The sequence below is a fragment of the Nycticebus coucang genome, chromosome 4, assembly GCF_027406575.1.
Source record: "Nycticebus coucang isolate mNycCou1 chromosome 4, mNycCou1.pri, whole genome shotgun sequence".
NCBI classification, from domain to species: domain Eukaryota; kingdom Metazoa; phylum Chordata; class Mammalia; order Primates; family Lorisidae; genus Nycticebus; species Nycticebus coucang.
This window is the reverse complement of record NC_069783.1, coordinates 24,657,962-24,675,295: the sequence shown is the minus strand read 5'-3', so window position 1 is coordinate 24,675,295 and position 17,334 is coordinate 24,657,962. Positions and strand designations below refer to the sequence as shown.

General features: G+C 51.8%; 2 protein-coding genes across 4 annotated transcripts in view; one reads left to right on the top strand and one right to left on the bottom strand.

Annotated features, from left to right (window-relative positions):
- OTOF (otoferlin) overlaps positions 1-10,235 on the top strand; it is a 95,010-nt gene extending 84,775 nt beyond the window's left edge. Inside the window, exons 33-46 of the mRNA XM_053589642.1 lie at positions 250-316; positions 1,213-1,349; positions 1,471-1,605; positions 1,849-1,986; positions 2,306-2,433; positions 2,513-2,683; positions 3,264-3,424; positions 4,048-4,190; positions 4,566-4,654; positions 6,126-6,224; positions 6,352-6,593; positions 7,216-7,394; positions 7,505-7,605; positions 9,916-10,235. Of these exons, the coding sequence (XP_053445617.1) occupies positions 250-316; positions 1,213-1,349; positions 1,471-1,605; positions 1,849-1,986; positions 2,306-2,433; positions 2,513-2,683; positions 3,264-3,424; positions 4,048-4,190; positions 4,566-4,654; positions 6,126-6,224; positions 6,352-6,593; positions 7,216-7,394; positions 7,505-7,605; positions 9,916-10,096 (1,971 nt within the window). The 3' untranslated portion in view covers positions 10,097-10,235. The remainder of the gene's footprint in view (positions 1-249; positions 317-1,212; positions 1,350-1,470; positions 1,606-1,848; positions 1,987-2,305; positions 2,434-2,512; positions 2,684-3,263; positions 3,425-4,047; positions 4,191-4,565; positions 4,655-6,125; positions 6,225-6,351; positions 6,594-7,215; positions 7,395-7,504; positions 7,606-9,915) is intronic.
- Positions 10,236-11,262: 1,027 nt separating this feature from the next.
- DRC1 (dynein regulatory complex subunit 1) overlaps positions 11,263-17,334 on the bottom strand; it is a 72,012-nt gene continuing 65,940 nt past the window's right edge. The window contains exons 13-17 of one of the 3 annotated variants that reach the window (XM_053589647.1): positions 16,813-16,899; positions 14,271-14,545; positions 13,072-13,215; positions 12,657-12,759; positions 11,263-11,502 (exon numbers count right to left, since the gene is read on the bottom strand). In XM_053589647.1, the coding sequence (XP_053445622.1) occupies positions 11,446-11,502; positions 12,657-12,759; positions 13,072-13,215; positions 14,271-14,545; positions 16,813-16,899 (666 nt within the window). In that variant the 3' untranslated portion in view covers positions 11,263-11,445. Of the gene's footprint in view, positions 11,503-12,656; positions 12,760-13,071; positions 13,568-14,270; positions 14,546-16,812; positions 16,900-17,334 lie in introns of those variants that run through there. The other 2 variants (XM_053589648.1, XM_053589649.1) reach the window with 2 other exon arrangements.

Sequence of the window (17,334 nt, the reverse complement as noted above, 5' to 3'; positions counted from 1 at the left end):
CATTAAAGTGCACTATATTTTTACATGATACACAATTTAAAGATTCCTAAACCCTTAAGTATAATTAGTCATATTGTACACATAATAAACTTTTTTAACCCACTTAAGGAGAGCACATGATGGTTTTGAATGCAATAGAGAAGAATATCTGATTCTAGTGCATTTAAGACTGGTCTGGGGCTGCAATTTGATCAGTAGACCCCTTCCCAAGAAGTTCATCCCCTTTCTCCTCACCTCATCTTTTGGCAGCAACTTCGACAACAAGAGGCCTCAGGAATTGACCTGGAGGAGAAAGAAGAGGTGGAAAACTGCGAAGGTGAGCCCTGGAATCCTGGATCTCTGCCTCCTCCTCCCTGCCCCACTTACCAGCGCCTTCTCTTTCCCCTCCCACCAGCCCTCACAGTAGCCAGGGGCAGACAGCAGCAGGAGTCCCTGGGTACCGGGGCATTCTAAGGCCCTTATCTAGAGTGGCTTCTGCTCTGACCAGTTCCCAGCAACCACAGTGATGGACAGACATTTAGGGTCATAGAACATCAGGGCTGGAAGGGTCCTCAGAGATCATCCCATCCAGCATTTTCCAGACCTTTTTTCATGGAGGAATATTGATGGACATTCTAGAGGGAAGAAAGGGTTCTGTGGTCAAATCAGTTTAGGAAATGCTGATTTAAGCAGGTTCCTTTGTTGCAAGATTTCTCAGAGCCTTTAATATGCAAACATTATCATAAATCTCTGAAAGGAATATACAGTATAAAATATTTCCCTAACTTATTAACTATAATAGATTTTCTTCTAACACATTCCAACCTTGCCTATACCTGGTACTCCACTCAATGCGGTTTGGAAAATGCAAACATAAAATGACCTTGTTGCTATTATGGACAAGAAGAGAGAGGCAGGGGAGAAGGCACAGTGCCGTGCAGTGACAGGCTCCTGATAGCAACCCTGCTCTCCTTTCTTCCCCTCTCTGCCAAAGAGCATGAAAACAAGTCTGTACAAGCTCCCATGCATGACCTGAATGACGCCCCTGCACCTGCATGAGGCAGGCATGCCAGGGAGTATCCTCTGCATTTTATAGATGAGTCACTAAGACCTGAGAAGCTTCATTAGTAAATTGGTCTCAGTTGGCCTTGAGCCCCAGGCTTCCTGCTCTGATCATTTCTGCCCCACCTTCCCACTAAGCTGAATGAGGCCTCCTTTTCTGCTTCTGGCCAGGCCTGAAGGGGCCGATGAAGGGCAAGGAGAAGGCAAAGGCCGCAAAGGAGGAAAAGAAGAAGAAGAACCAGAGCCCTGGTTCTGGCCAAGGGTCTGAGATCCCAGAGAAAAAGAAACCCAAGATTGATGAGCTTAAGGTGAGAGTCAGCCCTCATCTTAAGCCAGGGAGCTGGGGGAGCGAGGCAGCAGATGGGGCAGGACTAAAGCCAGTGGACAGGCAGTGGACCCCTGGACCCCTGATGGCCTGGCCTGGCTCAGGTGTACCCCAAGGAGCTAGAGTCCGAGTTCGACAACTTTGAGGACTGGCTTCACACTTTCAACCTGCTGCGGGGCAAGACTGGGGATGACGAGGATGGCTCTACGGAGGAGGAGCGCATCGTGGGCCGGTTCAAGGTCAGGGAAGAGTGTGGGCCCAGACCCTGAGCACCCCTACCCCCTCAAGTTCTCTCCCTTACCCTCCCCATTCTCCTGGCCACTCCCTCCAGAACTCATGGATTCCCCATGGCTCACCAGCTAAAGAGTTAAGGCCCTGCCCCAGAAGTGTCCAGACCTGCCGATGCTGTTAGCTATTTTGAATGCCACCCCTGCCTGTGCCCGAGGAAATCTGCACCCTGACCCATACTTGCCTTGCCCCAGGGCTCCCTCTGCGTATACAAAGTACCACTCCCAGAGGATGTGTCCCGGGAAGCCGGCTACGACCCCACCTATGGCATGTTCCAGGGCATCCCAAGCAATGACCCCATCAACGTGCTGGTCCGAGTCTACGTGGTCCGGGTAAGACTCCCATCATTTCTCCTTCCTGCAAGTCTCTCAGGCCTTCTGTCCAGAAGGGACTAAAGCAGATACAAACTGCCCACCCCACACTGGGAGGCACAGGGAGGCCATCTCGTCTAGTCCTCACCTTTTTTAGAGGAGGAAGCTGAGCCCAGAGAGGGACAGCAACTTGCCTAGAGTCACACAGCAAATCTCCCAACTCTGGTATAGTGCCCCTGGCCCCAACCTTCCCAATTGTGGGACCCTCAGGCAGTCAGATACATGCCCTGGCAGATGACCCATGTGTGGGAAGCCTTCTCAGGCAGCTCTCCCATCCCAGGCCACGGACCTGCACCCCGCAGACATCAACGGAAAAGCCGACCCCTACATCGCCATCCGGCTTGGCAAGACTGACATCCGCGACAAGGAGAACTACATCTCCAAGCAGCTCAACCCTGTGTTTGGAAAGTAAGGCCTCTCAGTGCCCTTCCCACCCAACTTTCCCAGCCAGTCCACCCATTTACCTTCTCCTAACCCCATCCTCTAGGTCCTTTGACATCGAGGCCTCCTTCCCCATGGAATCCATGCTGACAGTGGCAGTGTATGACTGGGACCTGGTGGGTACAGATGACCTCATTGGGGAAACCAAGATTGACCTGGAGAACCGCTTCTACAGCAAGCACCGAGCCACGTGTGGCATCACCCAGACCTACTCCATGTGCGTGGGAAGTGGGGCAGGGGGTGGGGTGTACCTGTTGCACCTCAACTCTGAAACAAGGTTCAGAGCATGGTAATTTGGGAAGGCAGACGTGTTATGGTCTCTGTCCCTACAAGCTCTGCACACAGACTTCAGGGGTCAGGACTACGGATTGTAAAACAAGGAGAGGGCCAGGGTGTTCCAGGACAGGAGAGGCAGAAGTTCCAGAGGAGGCAGGACAAAGAGAGAAGACTGGGCCAGGGAGGGGGAGACAGGCAGAGGAGGGGGGAAAGAGTCCACTGAGGATGGGCCAGCCTCTGCCGTGTATAGGCTGTGTGACACTAGTCGAGTCCCTTCCTTAATCTCTCTGGTTTTCAATTTGCTCACGGGAGTCTTTGAGGTTCTAGAAGAGTGGGCACAGTTGAGGATGGAGTAGGGCTAAGTTGGGGGGACACTGAGAATGTGGGTTGCAGCCCTAGGATTTCAAGTCCATTCACTGACAAGGTGTGACAATGTCAGAGAACTGGCCACAACCAGCTGCTACCTAGAGATGGCTCAGTCCCAGCCAAGCCTCAACAGGCTTGTGTGTCCCTTCATGCAGACATGGCTACAATATCTGGCGAGACCCCATGAAGCCCAGCCAGATCCTGACCCGTCTTTGCAAAGACGGCAAAGTGGACGGCCCTCACTTTGGGCCCCCTGGGAGAGTGAAGGTGGCCAACCGTGTCTTCACTGGGCCCTCCGAGATTGAGGATGAGAATGGTAATGGGGCACTGGATGGAGCCTTCTGCTTTCTTTCCAGGGGGTTCCAGATGCCAGGAAGGACCAACACTTCCCTCTTCCTGGGCTCTCCATCATAACATCCCAGTGGCAGAGGGAGGTTATCCCCATTCTATAGATGAGCAAAGAGATCCAACAAGTTTCAGTGACTTGCCCAAGGTCAAGTTGCTCTTTAGAGGAAGAGTGAGGGTAAGGGCCCAGGTCCATCTGGCTCCAAACCCCGGGCTCTCCATTTCTCTGCCCATGGGCACTTCCCAGAGAATCAGGAGGAATCTGTGCTGGGGAACTTACGGTGATCAAGGTGCTGGGACAAGAAGTGGATTCTCCCTTCCCTGACCCCTCTCTCAGAGCCCAGCAGGGTTCTCCAGTCAGCTTCCGCAAGAGAAAACCAAGGGCACAGACCTTTCTTGGGCCTGTGCCAAGCTGAGACCTTAAGCCGGCCACTTCTCCAGCCGTGCCTCAGTTTCCCCAAGAGTAAAATGGTGGGGGGTGGACAGGTGATAGCTCAGGGGCTTCTCTGTGCTCCTAAAGCCCCTGCCCCAGTAAGGATCTTTTGGTTCCGCTGAGCTATTGGTTCCGTATGGCTGATCCACCTGCACCCACAGGTCAGAGAAAGCCCACAGATGAGCACGTGGCATTGTGTGCCCTGAGGCACTGGGAGGACATCCCCCGTGTGGGCTGTCGACTGGTGCCAGAACATGTGGAGACAAGGCCACTGCTCAACCCTGACAAGCCAGGCATCGAGCAGGTGACACTTGGCTGCGATCTGGGGTTCTTGAGTATTTGGGTTCAGGGATTCCCAATCTGGGTCTGGAAAGGTAGAAGTCACCTTGCCTGGAAAGCCTGGCAGGGTGCCTCCTTACCAAGGTCCCTCCGAGTAACTTGAATGGCAAGTGTCATTGCTTTGTGTGAGAATAAGGTCAACTCAGCTCAGTAGAGACCTGGGTTGTACCCCTCAGAAGCTGTGACTGGCTATTGGTGACATCACAGGAATTCCTGGCATCCAAAGATGAAGATTGGTGAATGGGTCCTTGACAGAACTAAGGTTGGGAGAGAGAACAGAGCTGACCTCCCTGGGCAAGAGAAGTCCCTGGGAGATCTGCCATGCCCCCCTCTTCCTCAGGGCCGCCTGGAGCTGTGGGTGGACATGTTCCCCATGGACATGCCAGCCCCTGGGACGCCTTTGGACATCTCTCCCCGGAAGCCCAAGAAGTGAGCTGCCCGGGTCCAGCACTGCTCCCTCCCATCCCATCCCACACACGTTCACCAGTCCTTCTTGCTGACGGCTCAGGCCCAGAGGGCTAGCGGTCAAATGCATTCCTTAGGCCCTGGGTGTGTGGAGAAACCAACCAATCAGTAGAGTCTAAGGCTGCTCTGGCGGATCCCCATTGGCTGCTGCAGAGGCCACACACACCCACTCTCACTGAGCCGCACCCCCGCACCCTCCAGTGTGCCACACGTGAGGACACGCCCTCAGACCGCCAGAGAGTACTCGCACACGCGTCCACACGGATGTGCTAGCTCACAAGACGCAGGCCTTGAGACCCCACCCTGTATCGCCCTCACATCCAGGCTGGTGTGAAGTTCAACCAGGTTTCTAGCAAAATGCCTGCCCATGCATGACGTGTGCAGAAATTAAGTGCCCGAGAGAGGCGTGAGGTGGTAGACCAGAAGGAACACCAGCTCAGAAGCCAGGCCATCACGCCTCTTCTAGCTGACTTTGGCTGCGTCCCTTTGGCTCCCTCATCCCCAGTTTTCCCATTTGTGAAGGGGCAGGTTAGAGTCGCTACTAGCTCTGACCGCTTCAGTGTGTTCCGGGCCAGTTTCATGGGTGTAGGAAACCCACACCCAGAGGGGCCCCGCTCTTGTTTTCATGCTTTGATTCTGCCCCCTTGAAATTCTTAATGATTTCTTAACAAAAGCTCTGCTTTTCCATTTTGCACTGGCGGGGCAAATTGTGCAGCCCCTGTGCCTGGACAATCTTCCAAGCCCGAGGCTACAGTTCCGTTGTTCCAAGGCCTACCACTAAGAGGCACCCAAACTTGTCGATCACTCTGAACTTGCGGTCCAGGGTGTCAGCCTGTTTCTGTACTGTCCATGGAGAGCCATGCACGCCCATCGATTTTTAGCTGATGACCCAAACTCACTCCTAGTGATTAAAATGTAACTACGTCATTCATAATTACAATTAAACTCAAGGAGAAAATCCTCTTGGAGGACAAAGGATGCAGAAAGCCAGATTTCGTGGGCTTCTATTTCTGGCTCTTAGGCTTAAACATTGAACTTGTCTTGGAACTGCAGGGAAGTGTCTAGCCTCTGAGACAGCAAGTACTTGCTCCTGACACCCCAGGCCTTACTTCAGCCACCCCAGCAGCCATCCCTCTCCCCACCCTTGTCCTCAGTCAGCCTCCCCATCCAGGACAGCGCTCTGGGTCTCAGCTCCAGCCAGACTGACTCTCCCCAGGGCAGGGGCAGAATCTCTGTAGACAGCCATGTGCCTGGCTCACTCTCTTGCTCACCTCAGGGCCCCACTGGACAGAGGCCTCCCTCAGGCCCCAGGCTAAGCCCAAGTCCCAGGGATTCTCCCTGTATTTCATTTCCAGCCCTGGCCCCATCCTTGCTCCAGGACCCCAGTATAACCCTGACCCTCAGGCTCCTGACTGGCCCCTCTCCACACGCCCAGGTATGAGCTGCGGGTCATAGTGTGGAACACAGATGAGGTGGTCCTGGAGGATGATGATTTCTTCACTGGGGAGAAGTCCAGTGACATTTTTGTGCGGGGGTGAGTGAGAGATCCCTGCAAGGACAGCCTCCTTCCTGGGAGGCAGGAGAGGAGGCGGAAGGGGGCATGGGGCAGGGAGAGGACCAGCCAGGTATGGGCACAGGTCTGGAGGTGTGCTGCCCTGCAGGTGGCTGAAGGGCCAGCAGGAGGACAAGCAAGACACAGACGTCCACTACCATTCCCTTACTGGTGAGGGCAACTTCAACTGGCGCTACCTGTTCCCCTTTGACTACCTGGCAGCGGAGGAAAGGATCGTCATCTCCAAGAAGGAGTCCATGTTCTCCTGGGATGAGACCGAATACAAGATCCCCGCGCGGCTCACTCTGCAGATCTGGGATGCTGACCACTTCTCTGCTGATGACTTCCTGGGTGTGAAGCAGGGAGGGCTGGGGGCCTGGGATCCAGAACTGAGGTGGGTCAGGGGTGGCAGGCGGTAGGGAGAGGAAGAGCTGAGCCTGAGATTTGAAGCATTATTCCTTCCCATCTGTCAGAGCCGGAGGCATCAGACGGGGCTCTTGTCCCCCAAGAACCCACCCAACCATGCCCAGGCAGATATTGTCAGTGTCATAACTGGCTGACAAGGTGTGTTGAGCACAACAAGGAGGGGATAGTCAGTACTGAGGGGGTATCTACAAGGCTCCTCAAGGGAGTCAGGAAACTTCCGTGGGCCTCAGCTTGTTCCTCCGTAAAGCAACATTTCCCCCTGAGGCTCTAGTCTGCATCCGCAAGCTGTGGGCCTATGGGGTTAGCAGGCTTTAACAGATTGGATGCACGGGGTGGGGTATAGCAGACCCCAGGAGAGACCAGGCTGAAGGAAGGGTCTGAGCAAAGTGCAGGGGGATGTGGACAGTTACCCAGAGAGCCCTTCAGAGTGAAACGGAGGATGAGATCCAGGCTCAGAGCAGGCTGCATTCAGCCTGCAAAGGGCCAAAGAGACCAGAACCCTACCCCCCACCACGGTCACCCAAAGCTGATGCTGAGATTGCCACAGGGGCCATCGAGCTGGACCTGAACCGGTTCCCACGGGGCGCAAAGACAGCCAAGCAGTGCACCATGGAGATGGCTACTGGGGAGGTGGATGTGCCTCTGGTTTCCATCTTCAAGCAGAAGCGTGTCAAAGGCTGGTGGCCCCTCCTGGCCCGTGATGAGAATGACGAGTTTGAGCTCACGGTGGGCTCACCCCCTACTCTGGCTGTGTGCAGTGAGCATGGCTGGGCCCACCTGGGGTGCTGAGAGCCCAACACCTACCCAGGGCACTGAGACCTTTCTGTCCTCTGCAGGGCAAGGTGGAGGCTGAGTTGCATTTACTGACAGCAGAGGAGGCAGAGAAGAATCCGGTGGGCCTGGCCCGCAATGAACCTGACCCCCTGGAGAAACCCAAGTGAGTGCTCTACCTGCCTGGCCCCCCTGCCAGGAACAGGTTCTTAGAAGCACCGGAACAGGAGGGAGGGGCCAGAACTTTCCAGTATTCTTGCCCCTGGCACCCTCTCTGTCCCTTTCTGGGCTACTGGCCTCATAGCAGGGGAGCCCACTTTCTCCCCTCTGCCATCCCTGGTCCACACCACCTCCCTCTGAACCAGAGGACAGCTGTTGGCCCAGGGAAGCACTTCCTCTCCTGGGGGAGGCTCCTCTGAGCAGAGCTGAGTATTTGTCCTGGTTTTGCTGAAGCAAGCAGCACCTGTGGTGAATTCAGAGCCCCAGCCAGCTTTGGCCAGGGAGAAGCCCAGAACTCCACACACTAACCCAGCTCGGCTTCACTGTTGGCTGGGAGCTCACAACACCCCACCCCTCTTGCTCCCTGTCCTTTCTCTGTGCTCTCTCTGCTCTCGCAATGCTCCAGCCGGCCCGACACCAGCTTCATCTGGTTCCTGAACCCCCTCAAGTCTGCCCGCTACTTCTTGTAGCTTGTATCGCTGGCTGCTCCTCAGGTTGCTGCTGCTCCTGCTGCTGCTGCTCCTCCTCTCCCTGTTTCTCTACTCCATGCCTGGCTACCTGGTCAAGAAGATCCTTAGGGCCTGAGCCCACAGCCTCCTGGGTCTGATGCTTCTCCCTCCTTCCTCTGGACCAAGGGCTGGGCGGCATATAGAACACAGTTGCGTGTGTACACACACGCACACACGCACACATGCACATACATACACACAAGCACGTTACACATGCACCCACATGCACAGCGTCCACGCACTCTCAGGTGCACCCATGCGTGCATCCACATGCACACACACAAGCCCACATATACAAGGCAACTTTCAGGCTTTTAAAACAGAATAACAGATTTCCAGAACTAGAAATGACTATTTTACAATTTTACATATTAGGCCAGAGAGGTGTTGTAACTCACCCAAGGTTACTCAGCAAATTTGCAAGAAGCTGGGACTGAAGCTTAGGTTTTCAAATCACCCAAGTTCTTGGCACTACACCCCCTCCTCTCCCAGCAACTTCTCTGACAGCCTCTAATTCAACTGGCAGAAAAGAGAAAAGATATGGCTGGGATGGCCAGCAAGTCTGGAAATAGTTCCCACTGGAATGTGACCCCAAAAGGTCCTGCAGCATAATAGTTCCATTCCACTCAAACATGTATCACCCATAACTTCCTAAGCACCCACTCAGGTACTCAGAGCTCCAAGACATTTTCTCCTTCATGTGTCCTCAGGCCCAGGAGGTAGGGACCACTACTAATTCCATTTTAGAAATGAAGAAACTGAGGCTTGCAGAGGTGCCTGTCACAACGTTCAAAACCAGGTGTCCTGTGCCAAGTCCCTTTGTGTGGCTCTACCAATACTGAGCTCAACTCTGGGGGTGCAGTCCACATCCCCTACGAGATAGTAGTTTTAAAAGGCACATTTAGTCCTTTAATTTTATATCTTGACATTTCATGAGACTTTTTTTTTTTTTCTAAGACAGAGTCTCACTATGTTGCCCTCGGTAGAGTGCTATGGCGTCACAGCTCACAGCAACCTCCAACTCTTGGGCTTAAGCGATTCTCTTGCCTCAGCCTCTCAAGAAGCTGGGACTACAGGTGCTGCCACAGCGCCTGGCTATTTTTTGGTTGTAGTTGTCATTGTCGTTTAGCTGGCCCAGGCCGTGTTTGAACCCACCAGCCTCGGTGCATGTGGCCGGCACCGTAACCACTGTGCCACGGGCACTGAGCCATGAGACCTATTTTAAAATGACAGATAGTGAAGCTGGGCAAGTGTGCCTTGGCTAGGGGGCTATGCAGCACTGGTGGGGGGCAGGTTGGCCAGGGTGGTGTGTGCGCCGCCTGGCCAGGCCTGGGGGGGTTGGAAGTTTATGTCCATCAGGTAGGACAAGGCTGAGAAACACTGGTCTCACTGAGGACATGGACAGCACACAGAGTGGGCTGCTCACCACAGGAGCCTGCTGATGGTCAGAACTGTAGGCAGTGGGTGCTATGACTGCACATTGCTGCCAGCACCAGGTAGCGGCTGGATGGCTGCCCCGCTGCCAAAAATGCCATGTAGGCCTGGAGAGGAGATGGGGGCACCAGAGGTCCTGCAGGGAGGATGGGATTTTATAATTAGCAAATCTAGTGTTTAGATGTGGGCTCAAACCCTGGCTTTGGCACTCACTTCTTTGTGTCTGTGACAGGACCTCTTAGGGTCTAGAAGGCTGAGCGTAGGCTGCCAGGGAGCAGCCCACAGCCTGACTGGCTCCTCCCTCCACTCCCCAGCCGGCCAGACACAGCCTTTGTCTGGTTCCTCAACCCCCTGAAGTCCATCAAGTACCTCATCTGCACCCGGTACAAGTGGCTCATCATCAAGATCGTGCTGGCGCTGCTGGGGCTGCTCATGCTGGCCCTCTTCCTCTACAGCATGCCTGGCTACATGGTCAAGAAGCTCCTGGGCGCGTGAGGGCCACCACCTCCTGCCGGCTCCACTCCCCACCTCTCCTGGGGAGCCCATTTCGCTTCTCTGCCTTCTGCCTGCTGGGCTGCCTTCCTCTCTGCCCCAAGCTGCTGTTCGCCGGCTCCTGCCCCTCTGATGCTGCCTGACTGGGGGGAGAGCATGGGAAGGGGCACCTGCACTGCCCCACCCTGATGAGGCCCCACTTTCAGGCCCTGGCTCCTGAGGAGGCTACCCCAGGCCTTCTCAGTCTAGAATTAAAACTTCCTGAAAGTAACCAAGGACCCTGGGCCAGTGCTCAGGGTGTTGAAAAGAATGAATGAGCGAAAGGCATCCCACCTTGTCCCTGCCAGTGGCACCAACCTTGGATGTGCATCTGGGGCCTGGACCCAACCTTCAATCCAATCCGCTTCTGCCCATTGCCAGCTCTGCCGGCTCCTCCTCCACCTGGGCAGCCACTCCAGTCTGGGTGCACAAGCCCAGTCCCTGTCCTTCCTGGGGTTCTGCTGCTTCCCAGAGCTCCCTCTGCCCAGGCCAGTGCTCCCACACCCACAGGGGGCAGTGAGAAGCAGGAGCCATGAACCCTGTGGCCTTCCCAGCCCAAGCTGCCCCTGCCTTCTGTCCTCATCAAATGCAGCTTACATTCAGGTGCTGCCCTGCCAGCATCTGGGTTTCTGTGACTGTCTTTTCCTCTTCTTGGGTGGCGATTTTTCTCTTAATAAAAGAAATCAAATGTTGAGCTGACTAGTCTGCATCGGGGGGCCAGGTTGAGCAGGGCACTAGGCTGGAAACTCAGTACCAGCTGGGCCTAGATGGCTTTTCTCCTTTGGGTGGCCTCTCATGGCCCAGGGTTCAAGATGGACCTCAGGCCTCACACCACAGCCCAAAAAGCACACCAGGGTGGACTCAGGGACCCAAAAGCACCAAATAAGTCTGTTAGGCGTGAGGACAATCTGAAAGCTTAAGACTCCATGAGGGTTCAAAAGTGCCAGCCTCCACCCAGAGAAACTGGCTGTCACCAAAAGCAAGGAAGGAGCTCTATGCTGCTGGCCTCTGCCTCTAACACACCATGATCTAAGCTTAGGACAAAGCCCTCTCATAACACATAGATGGAGGCAAGGGCTCATGTCTCATTAGATCTGACCTCTTTAAAAAGATTCAGCCACAACATTTAAAACACTTTAATGATCATTGTAGAATATAGGTAACTCCTCTTGCTGCCTGATTTTGACAGGCTATAAAGACAACTCTGGAAAATCCAGAGAGCAGGCCCAGGTACAGTTCCCTGGGTTGTACATGCCAGTCCCAGCACCAGCACCAGCGTCAGCCCTATCACATCAGCCTGCAGAAGGCCAGCTCTATTTTGTGGGCATCCGGAACACTTGAGTCGGAGGAACTTGCAGCTCAGAGTTTATCTGGAAAAAAAAGAGTGAAGGTCACCACACTGTTCCTGGGGCTCTCCTTTGCAACATATGTCTCTGGGGTCAGGTATACATGCCAGCTCCCCATGAGCCGCTAAACCCCACCAAGCATGTCCTTCCCAGAGCTGAAAGGCCTCAGAAGGCCTCAGGCTGCTTTCCTTCAGAAGCCAAGCTGGGCGCTCTTGCTTAGCTTCTGCCCCAGCTAGCAACCTCTGCTAAGGTTCTCAATCTTCCCTCCCATCCCCTCTCTTTGATCCTTCCCTCTCCTCTTCTGTCCTAATTCTAACCTGCCCTTACCTCCTCCCCCCCACCCCCCATCCTCTCATACACAAAATCATCCAGGGAAGCAGAGACCATGCAATCCCCAAATACCTGAGTCCTGTCCCGGGCCAAAAGGTCATTATGGTGCCCATGCCCAGCATATCCCCCTTTCAGGTGTGGCCTGAGACCTAAGACCATGCTGGGGCCACATATCCCCTGTGCTTGCACTCAGGCCTGGCCTTTGTTGCTTCTTGTGTGCAAACTGATGGCTGTGTCAGTATCCTCCTGGGCCACAGCCCCAGGATCATGTGAAGGACCAACACCCACAGTGTAGAGCAAGCAGCTGCTACTAAAGGACTTTTTCCTTCTTCTTCCTACTAGGTCAGGGGAAGGTGCCACAACTGTGAAGGCCAGGGAATATCTGCCCCCCAGATGCCCCTTCCCCCGCATGAGGAGGTATCACAGCCAGAGAACCTGGCCTGGCAGGGTGGAAAGGGCCTCCTGGATTTGATTCTTTTTGTGAAACAGGGAGGATAATTTCTACCCTAGATACCTCTTGGAATTGTTAGGATGAAAGAAGAAAATATAGCTGAGAGTCCTGTCTATGAAGCTACTCCTGGCTTTGCTTAAAAAAGAGTGACCCAACAGGAACTTGGTACCCAAAACCACCAGCATCAAAGGGACTGTCACACCCTAGATGCCCTGGAAGAGGCTTCAGGTGCTATCCACCACCTTGCCCAATAATTGTCTCAACTTGAGGTGCCATTTTGATTTTTACATCATGGCTGAAAGTTCCCCTGCCCTGGGTAGAGGAGGATACTCTTCTTTCCTAGGCAGCCTCCCTGCCTCCCACCCCCTGAACTTCCAACAGGGTCCCCACCACCCACCTTGGAGTCCAGATACTGTTGCAGCAGCATCTGGAGTTCTGTGTTCTGCTGCTCCAGAGCCTCATTCTCCATCAGCAGCTTGGCCCTCTGGGTTAGCACAAGGCTTTGAGCAGAAAAATTAGAAGCCATTGAATTCTGGTCTCTGTGCTTCTGTTCAGGTTGGAGGTCGTAAGAGACCCCAGAAGCCTCACATTTCACCTGGCCACCATATAAGCCAGGCTAGCAGGCAGAGACCAGGTGGGGCAAGGCCTATAGCCAGCTACCCAGTGCAAACCACCCTCACAAGAGGTGCCACAGCAGCTCTTCAGTCTCAGGATTCGTGGCACAGAAAGGCAGCACACGTGGCCGTTCCAAGCAGCCATCTTCATCTACCTGCTGCCCCTTCCTGCTCCTGGCCCATTACATTTACACTTACTGGTATTTCTGCAAGGCTGTGTAGAAGGCATCCCAGAGATTCTGCTTGGCGGGAGGGATAACCGTGGTCATGGCCAGCCAGTACTCGGAGTCCTTGGAGTCATTGCACACACCCTTTGGCACCCTCAGTGGTCCCCTCAAGTCCCTGCAGGTCAAAAGCACATCATCTCCACCTGGCTTTGCCTAGGTCCCCCAAGCAGTACCACTCACAGGGCCAGCCACAGACTTATTGCCTTCTCACCTGTCATCGTGCTACTCAGCTGTGCACATTTATTAGGTGATGGCAAAGTCTCAGAAAGGACATGTTTGTCATCAATGTTCCTGACTCTCAGTGCCACTGCCACATTGTGATGGTGTCACTGCTGTTTCATCCATCCCCTTCCTCCCAATCATTTACCTCGCTGGCTTATGACTCATGGCTATGCCAATTTCTTCCACCAGTGCATCCAGAACAGCTCTCGATTCCATCATGTCCTGTCCATCCCCTCTACAGCAGCCTAAATCTAGGAGATGGTCGTCTCCCACCTGGACAAGTCTCCCCACCCACCCAACTGTTCGCCCTGTATCCAGCATCACCTCCCACCACAACCCTGTCACCAAAGTGACCTAAGACACAAATCTAATTGTGACTGCCCCCTCTGTCCACCAAGAAGTAAAGACAAAGATCTTAGGTGCATTGGGCAAGGATCACCTCCCAGACCCTGGAACTCCAGCCATACCCCCATCATGACTCTTGAACATCTAGGCCTTCCTTGTGTTGTTACATCCCCAAATGCCCTTTACTCTACTCTATCCTCCTAGGAACACCCAGTTCCAGTACCACCCAAAACCCTCTCTGACATGCCAGAAGGAGATGACCACTTCCCTCTCTGGACAATGTTACATCTTGAATATGCTTTGACTTTGTCCTGATCACAAGGCATAATCCCATGTCCTGATCACAGGTGCCTTCACATGGCAGACTAAAAGAAATGTTTGTTGAATGAATGAATGATCATTGAAAAAGGCACAGATCATTCACCACTACGCCACGTTTTGTTCATGAGTACGTCTGTTGACCCTTCTTGCTCTCCTCGAGAGAGCCACTTACTCTCTCCCACATGTCCTGTCCAGTCCCTCGCCTCTCACTAGCTCTGCTTGGCTACCTGGCCAAGCCAGCTCCCTGGACTCAGGCAATCCTTCTAGCGCGCAGCAGCACACCTAGGCTTATTCACACCCATGACAAAGGCCTCCAGGGTCTTGAGGACATCATTGGGGTGGATGAGGTTGGGAGAGGGCGGGCTCTCCTTCTCTTCTTCCTGCTCCACCTGCTCCACCAGGCTCTCCTCCTGCTCCCCCTCCTCCACGAGGCTCTCCGCAAGCTCCCCGTCCTTCACCAGGGTCTCTTCCTGCTCCCCCAGCATAGAAATCTTCCCCAGCTCCAGTTCTGACACCATGCTCAACTGCTCCACACTTGCTTGAAGGAGGGGCTTGGCCTGAAGGAAGGTGCAGAGGCAGCTTTGGGTGGGGGATACACAGCATGAGTGTGTAAAGAGAGAGGGGCTGATGGAAAAATGCAGGAAAGCTTGCAGAAAGTTACAGAAAGCTTGCAGGGGGAGACATTTACACAAAGACAGAAATAGGAAGGAAGGAATGGGACTGGGGAGGCACTAGTGACTTCAAAACAACAATAATGGTCTATTTCTAGATCTGGGATCACAGGTGTTCTTGTATTGCTATTCATAAAGCTTACATGTTATTGAGCTCCTTTTGAATCACAACATCAATTAAATTTTTTTAATTTTTAAATTTAAAAAAGTCTTCTTCCTATTCCTGTTTTGCACATCATTCAATTTACCTACCGCAAGCAAAACTAATTGTATTGTTTCCTATGTTTCCTTCCAAGGAAATATGCCTATATGAACAAATACATATACAAATACATATATTTTTCCATAAATGATACCATAGTACACATGTAGTTTTATACTTTGCTTTTTTCAAACCTTAGAGACCTCGGCACATAAATTCATAAAGAACTCCTCTGGTATTTTTCACAATAGTATCCTATTGTGTAGATGCATATATATATATTTTTTTATTTTTTTATTTTTTTTTTGAGACAGAGTCTCAAGCTATTGCCCTTGGTAGAATGCTGTGGCATCATAGCTCACAGCAACCTCCAACTCTTGGGCTCAAGCAATCCTCTTGACTCAGTTTTTTTTTTTTTTTTTTTTTTTTTAGTAGAGATGGGGTCTCATTTTTGCTCAGGCTGATCTCAAACTCATGAGTTCAAGCAATCCACCTGCCTTAGCCTCCCAGAGTGCTGGGATTACAGGTGAGAGCCACTGTGTCCCACCTAGATGCACATATATTATTAAATAAATTCCTCAATGATGAACATTTAGGTTGTTTCCAGTCCTCTGCCATATCAAACAATGCTGCAATGATTAAGCTATAAGTAGTATATCGTTTCAACTGTATTGAGATAAACCTATAGAATGAATTGCAGAGTGAAGTGTATACAGTTTTGTAACTGATACTTAAAAATTATCCTCAGGGGAGGTTACAACAATTTACACTCCTACCAGCAACTTATGAGTGTACCTGCTTCTCACACCTCAATCACTGCTGTATGTTATCAAGCTTTCAAATTTTTGCTAACCTGACAATTGAAAAATAGAATTAGGGCAGTTTTAATTTGCATTTCTCTTATTATAAGGAAGCTGATTGTCTTTTCATATGTTTATAAGTTATGTATTGCCTCTGCTAGGAGGCATTCATTCATATTTGTTATCTGTTCCATTGAGTTGTTGGTCTTTTTCTTACTGGTTTAAGAGAGCTCTTTATATATTAAGGAAATTAACCCCTGTGATGTGACTTGAAAATATTTTTTCCCAGCTTGTTGCTTATCTCTTAACTTTGTTTATTGTGACTTTTGCCCTATAGAATTTGTTTTAATATTGGCAAATGCATCTTTTTTTCTTTTATGGCTTTTTGGTTTTGTCCACTCAGCCCTCTCTTTTTGGAGCTATCTATATCAGGGTATTTACCCTTGGGATAGCAATTCTTTTTTTTTTTTTTTTTTTTGTAGAGACAGAGTTTCACTTTATCGCCCTCGGTAGAGTGCCGTGGCGTCACACAGCTCACAGCAACCTCCAACTCCTGGGCTGAGGCATTTCTCCTGCCTCAGCCTCCCGAGTAGCTGGGACTACAGGCGCCTGCCACAACGCCCGGCTATTTTTTTGTTGAAGTTTGGCCGGGGCCGGGTTTGAACCCGCCACCCTCGGTATATGGGGCCGGCGCCCTGCTCACTGAGCCACAGGCGGGATAGCATTTCTAAAAATATTTTTTAGTTCAAATCTTTAAAATTTCAAAAACAATTTAATATGGTGATTTTTTCAGAATAGTGGATATGTGATTCTCCTACTACAATCAAGATATGTATTACAAATGGGTCCTGTTTTGCAAGAAAGTGTTTAAGGATCAAACTATGCAGAACTTGGTGGGGTCTGGTCTCAGCATGGTTGGTTTTGAGAGAAGGTACGGAAAGATCTCTTGGGCCTCAGTATAAGAACAGCATCTCACCTCCCAGCTCTTCTTATCTTTGCAAATAGAAAAATTAATAAAGAAAATGCTAAATTAGCTATACCCGACATAAAACCCCCACTATTTCTCCTTAAGTATTATTCAAAGGCAGCAATGTCCCCTGGGGCTTCAAGAGAACTGAAAACGCTCTCTTCTTAGCTGTACCTCACCTTACCTGGGTGATGGACAGATGATGAGCTCGGTATTTAATGAAGAAGTTCACCAGTTTATACAAGTCATCCTCACTTTCAATTCCAAGGGCCTGGGGAAAAATAGGATGGTTGCTCAAACACCCCATCAAAGAGGCCACAGGTCTGGGGAGTTAGACTCTCAGCTAACTCAGCTTCTAAGAGCAGGGAGCTAGGCTTGTCCCCCCAGCACCCCTGCTGCCTGCCATGGCCCAGAGTAGAGGACAATCAGCCAATGGTGGGAAACTACAGTGAAATCAGGGACACATGGATGGCAATGTCAGAACAGATGGAAATAATGTTCATAGTTGCAGATCACTCTTTATAGATCTGGCGGGCACAAGGATGCTAAAGGGTGCTGAACACATTCCTGAATTGGGGAGTGCAGGGGGAACCTACAATCTGACAGCTGGGCCAGGTGAGAGACATATGAATGCTCTGAGGCCAACTTTGTCACATGCAGGGTAAGTCAAGGCAAGGATGCAAAAGTGAGCCCAGAAGCCCTGAGA